Raw genomic sequence first — 14,113 nt, 5'->3', positions numbered from 1 at the left:
GAAATGTAGAAAGTTAGGAAGTTTAAAAGACACTTAGAAAGAAAGACAAAGATGGTTATGAAAGATTAATAAACGGCATATCCTGTCCATACCACAAAACAACATGCACACAAACCACAGAGGTCCTCGTCTCCCTGACACAGAACAGCTTCCTGCATGGAAGACGAACACAGTTTGTCAGTCTTTGCCATAAGCGTGTTGAAGATGGAAAACGTGTATGAGAATTCCAGCCTGAAATCGATGGCTATTCATGCGACACTCACCCAGCCGACCCGAGGTAAGTCAGACAGGAGATCTGAGGAACCAGAATGCCAGGATGGCAGAATCTTCTGTTAGAGAGATCCTCTGGTAGAGGTACTGTCCTCTCACACGGAGGGAACATGTAGGTTTGTATGCGATTTTCATGTATTTTTCGTATATAGTTGCTACTGTTTGGGGAAAAAAAAAAAAAAAAAAAAATGTACTGTTTCCATACACTATATTTATGTATTTTGCCTAACAGGTGATGGAGTCATACAATACATCTGAAAGTCTCTTTTGGGCCAAATATGTTTATTTTTAATGGAAGAAAATATGCTTCTACATCCGATAATAACCTGTTGTATCACAAATCAATACAGCAACAGATCAGAAAATGTGACTGAGGTTTGAAGTAATTTCAACATTAGTTCGTTTTTACGTTTCTCAAAGTAAAACTAACTAAAAACATTAGATTAGTTAGAGCTAATCTAATTAAATGTAACACAAGTCAGGTCATGGGAATGGTTGTGTGTAATTTTGTTTCAAATACTTTGTGTATATATATATGACCATTATAATAATTAGTATGCTTTGTAGCATAGGTTGCTTTAACACATTGTTGAAATAAGATTCCTGTAAAACAAAAAACTGAAATGAACATAAAACTGTAGCTATACAATTAGTTTTGCTTTTATTTTTTTAAACGGTCTGTCACTGGTCATTATTCCCAAGGGTTTCAGCAAAGTGCCGAAGCGAGAGTGTGTCTATATAAGAGGATCTCTCTAGTCTTCGCTTGTCTGTGGCTCTTCACGCTCATCACTGCCCTGGTTGTGTACTGTGAGTATCAAACCAGGGGGAGTCCACTGTCAGAGACGTGCCCATTCTGGGAACGGGGAACATACAGACAGACAGAGCCCAGCTTTGCCCCAGAAAAAATGTGTATCAGTCACTACCATTCTCAGGAAACTGTCCAGTATGTTTCCTGGATGTCAGAACAGATATTAATGTCACTGTTATCATTGCCTCTTCCTTTCATAGGCAGCACTGTGGGGTAGTGGTTAGGGCTTTGGACTCATAACCAGAAGGTTGTGGGTTTAAATCCTGGGTGGGGCAGTGCTGTTGTACCCCTGGGCAAGGAACTTCTCTTAGATTGCTCCAGTAAAATGCCCAGCTGTATAAATGGGTACAAATGTAAGTCACCCTGGATAAGAGTGTCAGCTAAATGACAAATAATGTAATGTAATATCTCACTGGAATAAAAGAAAGAAAAAAGTTCCTGCAGATGAAAGCTTTGTGTTTTTTTATTAAAACACGTAGTTGACAAAGCAAAGGTGAGGTTTTGTGAGACAGGAGCTGGTTTATTCACACACACACACACACACACACACACACACGCACACACGTAAAATAAGCAGCTTTGTACAGTAAAAGGGTATTCATGCCTCAGATGATTTGTCTCAATTGTGTGGGGCCTCTTCTCTGACATGTGGTCTCAATCATCCAGCTCTGCACCAGGAATGGGAGGACGAGAAAGAGGACTATGAATATATGATGCAAAAAAACATCACAGAGATGTGCTACCCTAACGATGAAGACAAGACCGGTAAATAGCCTTTAGTGTACAAGGAAAACAAACATTAAAAACATATTTTGTGTGTGATGCATTGCAGACAGAATTCTAGGTAAATGATTAGGTTAGACATGGCAAATTGCACTTTTTAATTGATTGTGAGAACACAGTGCCAGATATTAATAACATACCATGCCCAATATACACTCACCTAAAGGATTATTAGGAACACCATACTAATACTGTGTTTGACCCCCTTTCGCCTTCAGAACTGCCTTAATTCTACGTGGCATTGATTCAACAAGGTGCTGAAAGCATTCTTTAAAAATGTTGGCCCATATTGATAGGATAGCATCTTGCAGTTGATGGAGATTTGTGGGATGCACATCCAGGGCACGAAGCTCCCGTTCCACCACATCCCAAAGATGCTCTATTGGGTTGAGATCTGGTGACTGTGAGGGCCAGTTTAGTACAGTGAACTCATTGTCATGTTCAAGAAACCAATTTGAAATGATTCGACATCTGTGACATTGTGCATTATCCTGCTGGAAGTAGCCATCAGAGGATGGGTACATGGTGGTCATAAAGGGATGGACATGGTCAGAAACAATGCTCAGGTAGGCCGTGGCATTTAAATGATGCCCAATTGGCACTAAGGGGCCTAAAGTGTGCCAAGAAAACATCCCCCACACCATTACACCACCACCACCAGCCTGCACAGTGGTAACAAGGCATGATGGATCCATGTTCTCATTCTGTTTACGCCAAATTCTGACTCTACCATCTGATTGTCTCAACAGAAATCGAGACTCATCAGACCAGGCAACATTTTTCCAGTCTTCAACTGTCCAATTTTGGTGAGCTTGTGCAAATTGTAGCCTCTTTTTCCTATTTGTAGTGGAGATGAGTGGTACTCGGTGGGGTCTTCTGCTGTTGTAGCCCATCCGTCTCAAGGTTGTACATGTTGTGGCTTCACAAATGCTTTGCTGCATACCTCGGTTGTAACGAGTGGTTATTTCAGTCAAAGTTGCTCTTCTATCAGCTTGAATCAGTCGGCCCATTCTCCTCTGACCTCTAGCATCAACAAGGCATTTTGGCCCACAGGACTGCCGCATACTGGATGTTTTTCCCTTTTCACACCATTCTTTGTAAACCCTAGAAATGGTTGTGCGTGAAAATCCCAGTAACTGAGCAGATTGTGAAATACTCAGACCGGCCCGTCTGGCACCAACAACCATGCCACGCTCAAAATTGCTTAAATCACCTTTCTTTCCCATTCAGACATTCAGTTTGGAGTTCAGGAGATTGTCTTGACCAGGAACACACCCCTAAATGCATTGAAGCAACTGCCATGTGATTGGTTGATTAGATAATTGCATTAATGAGAAATTGAACAGGTGTTCCTAATAATCCTTTAGGTGAGTGTATATATACATAATTGATTCTAAGTTTAATGTATCAATACAACCCAACAACAATTTGGTTAATAACACTACAGTAACATGCTGATGCTCCATTCATATATTGTAGGAAATCTTGCCATTCTAAATGATTGCCCCCCTCCCAAATAAATATATGCATACGTAATTGCTTTTTTTCCCCCACAGTCAGACAAGTATTCTCTGAGTTAACAAGTAAGTTGTGGATGTTATTCTTTTACCTATTATCATTTTAGCACCATCTCTTATTATCAGCGCTAGAAGGACATGACATCTATAGCATCAACCACATGGCTTCTGGATGTTCTGTACAGACTTTCACAGGGTTAAATGAGAGCCATCACACTACAGTGCACAGCTGAGGGACACTAATGCAAATTTTGTTGTAGAAATCTGGCAATATTTTATAGGTAACAGACTTTGTGGCATTGCATAACATTAGTGGAATGTATCTTATTTGACATATTAATTCATGTTTCAGAGTCATACTTATTATAATTATTATTATTATTATTATTATTATTATTTTAGGAAAAGGAGCACAATGTACTTACATTTCAATGAAGAAATTAACTTAAACAGGAGAGGAAAGATATGCATGTTAAGCTGTGGAGAGGAAGGTGAATGAGCCTCCCTCCTCTGAAAGTCGAGTGATTGCCAAGACCACTGCCTGCCTGTGAGCCCTCATTCAAATACAATTCAGCAAATCAGAATACAGCTGAGAAGAAAATGTAACTAAACACAGTGTTTGTATCCCTACAGGACAGAATGGCGTTATCCTTAAACCAGGTAAATAAATTAAAAGCAATAATGGTCATGTACATTTCTCAAATGATGGCTATACAGTTATCATTTCTAACTGCCACTGTATGTGCATGTATACAGTATCCAGAGCCAGGGAGCTGTCTATAGGCTATACCAAAACCTACAGATTCAGAATTTGGAAAATAGCTCGATCTGCGAGGCCATGGGAGTCTGATTTCCATATCTGTTTAAATAATAATTTGTTAAATCAAATCATCTGTACTAGTACAGGTAAAGCATCCTGTTATATACAGTAAGTCATATATTTACAATCCTGTTTTTTTTTCTTTTCCAGTGTGGAAATGGATATGTGAGGCATCAGGTACGGTTTTGTTTATTAGTTTGCATCTACAAACACACTTCCTAGCTTGTGGGGATGGTTCAGGGCCAAGCAGCAGGTGTGGGACTGGAACTGAACCAGGCATCTGTATGTTTCGTTGACTTTCTATTCTCCTCCCTCTTCCCCCGAAGCCGAGGTCACCCTGGATCCGCAAACAGCCCATGCTTCTCTCATCCTGTCCGAGGACAGGAAACAGGTGAGACTGGGAGACACCGCGCAGAATGTGCTCGACGTTCCCCAGCGATACGATCCAATCATCAACGTCCTGGGAAAGGGGGACTTTGCTTTCGGGAGAAGCTACTGGGAGGTGGAGGTGGGGATGAAAATTGATTGGTACTTAGGCGTGGCCAGAGAATCAGTCAGCAGGAAGGGAGAAGTTATTCTAACCCCTAAGAATGGTTACTGGACAATACAGCTGACTAACAGAACATATTTAAGAGCCAATGCAGCCAGCCCTGTCCCCCTCCCCTTGAGTCTGAAGCCCCAGAAGGTGGGGGTGTATGTGGACTATGAGGGGGGGCAGGTCTCTTTCTACAATGTGGAGAAGAGGTCTCATATCTATACTTTCACTGACACCTTCACCGACAGACTGTGTGCTTTCTTCTGTCCTGGTATGAATACAGATGGCATGAACCCAGGTCCGCTGATCATCTCTCCGATCAGAGGGAAGGTCTGAGTTTTGGGAAAGCTAAGGGTTGTTTGGAATTTCTGTAACAGGATTTTATTATTAGTTTGATTGATCTGTTCTTTGTCTTCGGTTGTAGACTATTGCACAATACGGCACAATACGTTTCAAATGCTCAAATACTGCATGACCCAGGTTCATACTATCCCATATACAGCTGTATTTCCTATGCTTGTTTTAAAGCTGGTTTCTTGCTTTGCTGGACTGTAAAGTTTAGAGTCAGACTTCTCTTTTACATAGAATGTACAAGATGTATGTTGTTACTTTATTATTATATCTTTTCCAAAATGAAACCAAAAGAATAACACTTTATATATCGGTGTCATTAGTCAATAGTTTAGTAACAGTTAGTTTAGTAACCATCAATTTATAAGATATGAAAAAAAAAGATATAAAAGCAACAAAGATTGATAAATAAAAATGCAATTTTGAGTAGTAGAGTAAACTGCCTGGATACAGGTACACCCTGTATGGAATAGCCGTGAAAATATTTTGTACCTACAGATACAAATAAAAAATATGAGTACAAATCACAAAAAGATATGGGTATAAATAGGGGTGTTTCAAGGGGGTAGGCATCCCTGGCAATTGCCTGGGGCCCCAGGCTGGGGGGGGGCCAAATTGGAAAAACTCCGCCGCACCCCTCCCTGCTCTCCCTGCTCTCCCGGGAGAAAACTCTGCCGCACCCCCCTCCCAAACACCATCAGCAATTATTTTGCCTGGGGCCCCCACATACCCTAGAATCACTTCTGGGTATAAATCAAAAATATGAGTACAGCTCTCAAGAAATTACGAGTAGCCTACAACTTGCAAAAAGTTACATGAACAAATCAAAATTACGAATTCAAAAGAGCTTAATCACTGTCACAAATACGTCAGAGGTTACAGGCAGATATTGTACATTGTGAAAAAAATCTATGAGGATTTAATTATATTGGTAAACCAACATTACCCATAACAACACTTAATACATTCATCTGACTATAGATGTTTTTCTGAATGACATGAGCAAAAGGTACTGAGTGTGCATGAGTCAGGTTTGTGTGCCAGAGACATCCAGCTGCCCGAGAAACCAACACAAATTTGAAAAATGACAGGTAGATGTTTCTTAACTTTACATACTGCAAAAATAAATCACTACCTTGAAAAATGTGTGATTAATACCACCAAGGACAACCTTATTTTGCTGTGTTGCTGTTGTTCCTGGGACAACAAAAAACAACTCCTGAACCAATCAATATTAGGATTACTAAGACTTTGCAGTTGTGATGTCACATATCACAGACTCCTCATTTTTCAAAATGAAGCGGCAGTTTTGTGAAAGATGCGGCAGCCCTGCAAAATAAGGTAAAGTAAATTATTTTTGCATTTTGTATGTTTACACCCAGGCTAAAATGATAGTCCGAGCATCTAAATACTGTGCATTTGTTCGGGATCATGATACAGGGGAAATCCATAGCTTAACGCATGGCTGTTAAATCTTCATCAATTGTTCCCACAATTGACAATCTCTGCTTGTGACCTTTGTGACTTATTCTTTCCAATTTGTAATTTTGATATGTACTTGTAAGTTTTCGTACACAAATGTTTTTGACAGAAATCTTGTCTCTATGGTGGTACTCCATCCATCCATCCATCCATTTTCGAAACCGCTTATCCTGGTGAGGGTCGTGGGGAAGCTGGAGCCGATCCCGGCAGGCATAGGGCGCAAGGCAGGAATACACCCAGGATGGGACACCAAGCCATCGCTGGGCAAATGGTGGTACTCATATTTTTTATTTGTACTCGTAATAGTTTGTACATGTATTTTTTATTTTTATCTGTAATTATCAGTATGAATCTTTTTGACAGTGATGTCGCTTGATACCCTGGAAAATAATTGCCTTGGCTTTGAAATTCTACTGCAGGATTTTTATATTCAGCAAAAAATCTAATTTAGATTATAATCTCACAGCAATGGAAGATTGAAACATTTTAAAGATTGTAAAAATCATAACAGATACTAGTATGAACAATCCCTAAAAAAAAAAAAACATTTTTTTTTACCATTAAAACACATGATTGTGAAGCACCATTTACAGTGTGATACAGTGTCTCTCCTTTTTACTTTTACAAAATTGGATATGAGGATAATTAAAACATGAATACCAATAAAGACTTTATATGAAAGACTGAGAAAAATCCTGTATTGTATCATGTCTTATTTTGATTTTGGTCAGCTGTCTAGCTGCTGGGGGAGGATTGTATTGTTGGTCAGTTGAACTTTTCAGCCTCTCTCACTTCAGGCTCTTCCACCTCTTCATATCCATGGTAGTCCAAGTCTGGAGAGGATTTTCCTGGGGGCTCTTTCTTTATTTCTGATGGGGAAACACACACAGTCAAAGGTTATCCCTGTAAACTGTCCTCATGTTGACACAGTGATCAGATTGGGCTGCTCTTTACAGAGGTGCCAACTGCAGCAGTGCGATCTGCAGATTGCGAGAGCCAGCGGAGAGCCTACCTGGTACTGAGGCGTCTTCCTCCTCTTTCACATCGTCATAGTCATCCTCACTGGCAGGTAGACTGGCTGCAGAGAAGAGAACCAGTCAGCCCAGCGATACTGAATTAACATGTACTGGGTTACATGCTGCAAATTTAAATATAGATATGGAAATGAGAACATGGTATGTAAACATGGTAACTCTAGACTCTCAAATCTCATTGTTGGAGAGTTGTCCAAAGAGTTCCATCTAACTCAAGTCCTGCAGAGCCCCTGTGTTTTGGGATTTCTGTTCAGTTACCTAATTGATCGCTTAACTGATCTAATCATTGCTATTGGGAACGAACTGTCCTTAACTGTTTTTCCATCAGTTAGTAGGAACTAGACATAGAGTTCAGTTCATGACTCGTGTTGGAAGGGCTGGTTCTGGACATTTGGAGGCCCTAGGCAAAATTTATGTTGGAGGCCCCCCTCTTGATTGGTGCAGACGATGCAAGTTGGGGCTGCCCACCCGGGATTTGAGCCACGCACCTCCAGCACTCTGCTCTGCAGCGGCTCTAGCACAGCAGAGTATTAAGCCCTCTACGCTAACAGGCTGGGACTCCTAACAGAGGAGGATTAACACTATACTACTTTTACTGAGGGGTTACATCACTTTGTAATGATCTCATTATGACACGAATGAGCCCCGTTACACTCGCGTATATTACAGCCCGCCTCCAAGCCCGAGACCCTAGGCAATTGCCTACTCTGGCTATAGGTAGTGCCGGCCCTGCGTGTCAGTGATGGAGAAAGAGATACCCAGAAGAAACTGGGACACCCCAGGGACCAGGCCCGAGAAATCGGAGTGGGAGGGGGTGTAAGGCAGCTGCTCAGTGTGTTAACAACACAGGGTACCCGTCACTCCAGAGCCCAGCTGGCCTCACCTGCAGCCGCACTTCCTTCAGCTCCAATGTCATCATAGGACAGCTCTTCAGACAGGAGGCTCCCTGCAGCACAGAGATCACACAGCAACGCTCACAGAATCAATGAGTGACGAGAGTTAGTAGGACAAGTGCACATGGAAGGTAGGAATGTTAATTGGATGATTGCAGAGTTAGTATTCAGGTGATGATGACCTCTGGTGGTGAACAGGGGAACAGTGGCTGGCAGATGTGACAGCGCATGCCATCTTAAAAACTTTTGTTTCATATAAAGTGTAAACATCACCATGGACATGATTTTGGGACCTTTTCTCATATACAATTGTACTATTTATATCATAAAGTGAATAATAAAGTTAATATGTAAAATAAAAATCACATTTAATTATGCATATTGTTTATTAATACTGTATCTTATGGACAGCTGTCATTAAAGTAAAGTTGCTGTTATGTTCACCCACATCTTTTTAATGGATGTTTGTCTTTTAATGACCTGGTGGCAGGATTAACTCGCAAGGAGGCATCAGGAATGACCGAGGGGGCACCACTATTTTCAGTCGATGATAACACAGGATGCACAATAATCGATATTACAATTACGCACAATGTCTTTGCATACCTCTCAAGTTTTCAAAATGACAATGCATGAGATTTGTCACAAAATAAAATATGCAGTGACAGATACCATTGCTGCCAGCAAAAGCAGGAGACAGAGGTTGGGCACAAAAATGTTTGGGGCAAATGCTTAAGATTTTAGGGGCAATGCGTGAGACTTGAGAGCAATACCTGCCACAAGAATACAGGTCACTGCACCGCTTTACAACATGGACAATTCATAACCGGCTTGAAAAAGAACATTATGACAACGCTACACAGCTACATGCACAATAGCCATCGATCTAATGCAACACAAAACAGCTGCTAATTACCAAAATAGCACTTTCCCATCCAATACAATGCATTTCCAATCACGGAAAGCAAACAATACTGTACACTGCACTACAAGACTTATCGGTGCACTGCAGCTTGGACGCAGGTACTGTAAATACTTAACTAAAGTACAAATACTTGAAAAACATACTTAAGTACAGGAACAAAGTATTTGTGCTTCGTTACTTTACACCCCTAAACTCTACCATTACCATTAAATATCAGAATATTCTTTATTATTGTGGATATAAAGCTATGCCCTGGAGTGGAGTGAGAATGGGGTTAAAGGGCGGCTCAGTGGTGAGGCAGCAGGAGACTCACCTGCCCTGTACTGGCTGTACGTTCCCTGTCTGTGGGGCTTGTGGTCGATCTCCTCATAGAGGCCGTCCTGGAGGGGGTCGGAGGTCGTCTCCAGCTGAGCGAACTCTGATTGGGGGAATGACAGGAGCAGTGACATCACTGTATGGCTCTGCAGGCCTATAACACATCACACAGACTGCAGCCCACAGCTCACCTCTCTTCAGCGCTCTGTAGCGCAGCATCTGCACAAGAGCCAGGATGGCCGCCATGAACACCAGAGCCCCCAGAGTGGCGCAGACAATCAGCAGATTGGACTGGCCTGGCTGAGCCTGAGGAGGAGGAGGAGGAGGAAGAGGCCTGGGCCTGGGCTTCGGGGGCTCTGGGACAAAGACAGACACAGTACTGGCTGATTGGATTTATGTGCTGTGACTGAAGCACTGAAGCAAATATATCTGCTACCTGCGATGAATCAAAACTATGGTCGGTGACTAATGAACAGGGAGTTTACAACAGCTGTTTGAAATAAGTGGTAACTATGATGTGTTCAATCCAAACAGACCTGGTTGTACTACAACAACATAACTTTGGCATCCTTTCCATATACAGAGTAGGGATATAGAAGGCTAATGAAAAACTGAATACAGGTACCTGGACACTGGTCCTGATTGGGGTCTTCTGAACAAGGCTTTGGGGGGCTGGTAGTAGCTTTAACTTTTTTCCCTATTGAGAAGAAGCGTCAATTACACAACATTATTTCAGTCAATTGTAGAAAATCAAGGAATAGCAATCATTACTTATGGTATTACCCTGATCATTGCACTCAGTTATGCATTATTAGAGTTCTTGAAGAATTACAAGACCATTCCTGAGTGTTGTTTAATTTTACTTGAAACTGATTAGTGGTTTTCTTGGCTGTCTGTAAGACTCTTTGTATTAATTAGCTGGTAAATACATGTTTGGTTACATAAGAAGCACAACAATACAAGATTAAAAACACAGAACCTCTGCAAATGATTTCAGCTACATCTCTGTCATCACAGTTGCTGTCGTCTCCCCACGGTGAGGAAGGACACTGCCACAGAGATGTGTGGTGCCTTGTACATTCAATGTTATCCAACCATTTCAGACCCGGGACATGGTTAGCATTATCTAAGGAAACACTGTCTCCACAGCTGAGCTGCTGACATATGAGTGTGGCAGTGTGAGCCCTCATGCGGTTGGAGCAGACACTGCCCCAGGTGCCGTTATAAAAGACCTCCACTCGTCCGGCACATTCAAACTGCTCACTCACCAGCCTGAGCTGCTTGAACTCTGGAAAGACAGAGAGAGAGAAGAGACAGAGAAGAGAGTAGTTACTCCAGTAAAACCTTTCATCAGTTTTTGTCTTCTTTACATTTAGAAAGAGTTGCCATTGTACCCGAACACATGATGACCACGTCCTCTTTGTGCCTGCAGTCGTGCTGCCCCCAGGGTCTGAGGATCAGTCTTTTGTGTGGAACCTTATCAAAAGCTTTTTTTAAATCTAAGTATATCATATCATATGATTTCACATGATCTACAGCTGCAGTTGCATGTTCAAAAAATTCTAATAAATTAGTAAGACATGATCTGCCTCACCTAAACCCATGTTGACTATCGCCAAGAATATGGTTTTCATTAAGATGCTCCTCTATTTTCTGTCTAATACTTTTTTCCAACATTTTACAGGTGATGCAGGTGAGACTGATTGGTCTGTAATTTCCTGGTTCAGTTTTGTCCCCTTTCTTGTGGGTTGGTGTGACATTTGCTGTCTTCCAGTCAGTGGGCACATCCCCTGTTCTAAGTGTCATTTGGAATATTTTAGTTAGCGGCCTATTAATAATTTCGCTAATTTCTTTAAGTACTGTTGGAAATATCCCATCTGGCCCAGGTGATTTGTTTGTTTTTAATTCTGCTAGTCCCTTTAGTACCTCCTCCTCATTTATCCTGATCTTTCTTAGGGTTTGACTGGACTGATTGTCAACCTGTGGCATGTCATCTGTTTTTTATTTTGTAAAAATAGTCATTTAGAACATTTGCCACATCTTGTTTGTTTTCCAAGATATTTCAATTTTTGCTCTTTATCTGTTTCACTTCCTCCTTTATTGACCTCTTGCTGTTGTAATATTGAAAAAAGCTCTTTGCATTAGTTTTAGCTCCAAGAGCTGTTTCTTTCTATTTCCCTCTTTGCTTTCCTGATCCCTTTCTTAAGGTCTATTTGCAGCTCAACATATTCTATGTATTTTGTTTAGTCTCCATCCCTTTTGTATGCACTATACAACATTTTCTTTCTCTTTATATTTTTTTGCATACCTCTATTAAACAATTTTGGCCAATGTTTGTTGGTCCTCAATTTGCTAAGTTTTGGTACAAATTTCTCCTGAGCCTCAAGTAGTATATTCTTAAAATATAACCATCCATTTTCAACTGAATCTGTGCCGCCTCATACCTTCAAGGTTTGCTTTTCTAAAATTGTAGACCATTGTTTTAGACTTGATCCTTGTTTTTTGAAAGAATACCTCAAAGCTAACCATATTGTGATCACAGTTTGACATTGGATCTCCACCTAGTGTCCCTCTGACTCTGTCTTGGTCATTTGAAAATATTAAGTCAAAGGTTCTGCTCTTTAGTTTTGTTCCTAAATCTTTAAAATTGTCTTGCAGAACCTCTGCCCTACCTTTTCCTATGTCATTGGTTCCAATGTGGACCATGACCGGTGGATTCCCCCGGCTTTGGCCTGTAGCCCGTCTACTAGTTTAGGGAGATCTGCAACCTGAGCACCAGGCAGGCAAGATACCATGCAGGTCTCCTTGTCACTAGAGCACACTGTGTGATCTACACCTCTAAGAATTGAGTCTCCTACTATAACTACCTCCTGTTCTGGGGGGGGAGTGGGCACCATGATGCTCTGGTGCTCAATTGCCCTCCCATCACCCTCTGAGCTGTCACTGTCCAACTCGGTGTCCAGCAATTGGAACCTGTTGGGCAATTCTAGCTCTTGGGGTGTCTCTAGGGGTTGTGCACACCCTGCCCTGCGGTTACGACCTACTGTAACCCAGCAGTTATGTCCACTTTCCTGCTCTACGGTCTCAGCTCTCCTAGGTTTTGGCATGCATACCATCTCTCTCATGGGCTGATTGACCAATTCTTCCATATCACTAATACAGTGCAGATCAGCAGCTGAGCCTCAAGATCACGAACCTTGATCTCTAGGATTTCAACCTGCCGACAACGTTCACAAATGAAACCTTCTTGGATGAGTTCATCCAGGAAGCCAATCACTCTGCAAACCTGACACTGTAGTGGCCACATGCTTCTAAATGTTAGTGGGGTTTTTTTTTGGGGGGGGGGTTCCCCCCCCTACATCTCTTGGTTTCAGATCCCTAGTGAACTGCTTAACTTTTTGTGACCGAGAAACAGCGCAGCTCTTTCTCAACAGCTGCTTTAAGTAGCTTTTGTCTACCTGCCCCCAATTCACACCTGGCTCCTCCTGGAACAGAATGCCTGCTAGTCCTAGACATAATCTCCCTTCTACAACCTGGTTACTTTCACCAACTCAGCAGCTGAACTGAATTGACTTCAATTTAGGCAAACTACAGACAATGCTAACGTCAATTAAGGCAAACTTAAAATAAAATGAGCAATGCTAAGACTGGTCTGAAACTAGTCAAACAACAAGATGGCTGCCTCTCACCTGTACTCTCCTGTCTCTGTCTGTGGCAAGTTGTAAATACTTCTGTTTTTACTTATTGTTTTACAAATTATATACTAATTATCTAGTAAACATTTATAAATGATTAATAACACATGCATAAGCAGCACCTTATTATAAAGTATTACCAGTAAAGGTAAAATAATTAAAGAATGAAAACAAAATACTCAATATAATGTACAATTACAAGATCATTAAATAACTATTTATTTGTCTTGCTTTTAGACCACTTGTCCAGATCTTGTGTATTTGTCAGATATTGAAAATATATCACACTGAAGACATTTACTTGATTTTGAAGTAATGTCAGTATAAATAAACCCTCTTGCCAGTCTTTAAATGCATCTGTTGTGTACATAAAACTTGGAACTCACTGGAACAGACCACGCCCAGATCGCTCCTATTAATGCAGGTGCTGTGAGTCCATGGGGAGATGGGGCACTGTCTCAGCGTGGTCTCAGTGCCCTCACAGTCAAAAATATCATTGAACACAGATTTGTTTCCCTGTCCAAATCTGTCTGGGCCCAGGACTGCCTCAGCATGGCCACACTGCAGCTGCTGGCAGAGAACTGTGGCGTCCCGAAGATCCCAGCCATGGTCACAGACTGTCCCCCACTGACCACCGTACTTCATCTCCACTCTGCCTGAGCAGCGGTCGGGACCGTTCACCAGC

At 41.6% G+C, this 14,113-nt stretch overlaps 1 protein-coding gene and 1 long non-coding RNA gene across 2 annotated transcripts; one reads left to right on the top strand and one right to left on the bottom strand.

The window, feature by feature from the left end:
- The first annotated feature begins 153 nt into the window (after nt 1-153).
- Nucleotides 154-7,823, top strand: LOC136768737 (E3 ubiquitin-protein ligase TRIM39). Its single transcript, XM_066723093.1, has 7 exons — nt 154-277; nt 973-1,077; nt 1,745-1,843; nt 3,418-3,444; nt 4,012-4,038; nt 4,349-4,375; nt 4,525-7,823. The coding sequence occupies exons 1-7, from the start codon at nt 157-159 to the stop codon at nt 5,067-5,069; spliced, it is 951 nt and encodes a 316-aa protein (XP_066579190.1). The 5' UTR covers nt 154-156; the 3' UTR covers nt 5,070-7,823.
- LOC136768738 (uncharacterized) lies at nt 7,350-8,831 on the bottom strand. The gene is made up of 3 exons (XR_010822022.1): nt 8,484-8,831; nt 7,579-7,644; nt 7,350-7,435 (listed from the first exon to the last, which is right to left on the bottom strand). It is a non-coding gene; the product is annotated as an uncharacterized LOC136768738 (long non-coding RNA).
- Nucleotides 8,832-14,113: the final 5,282 nt, after the last annotated feature.

The sequence above is a fragment of the Amia ocellicauda genome, chromosome 14, assembly GCF_036373705.1.
Source record: "Amia ocellicauda isolate fAmiCal2 chromosome 14, fAmiCal2.hap1, whole genome shotgun sequence".
NCBI lineage: Eukaryota > Metazoa > Chordata > Actinopteri > Amiiformes > Amiidae > Amia > Amia ocellicauda.
The sequence above is the reverse complement of the archived record's forward strand: the minus strand, read 5'-3'. Positions and strand labels throughout refer to the sequence as shown.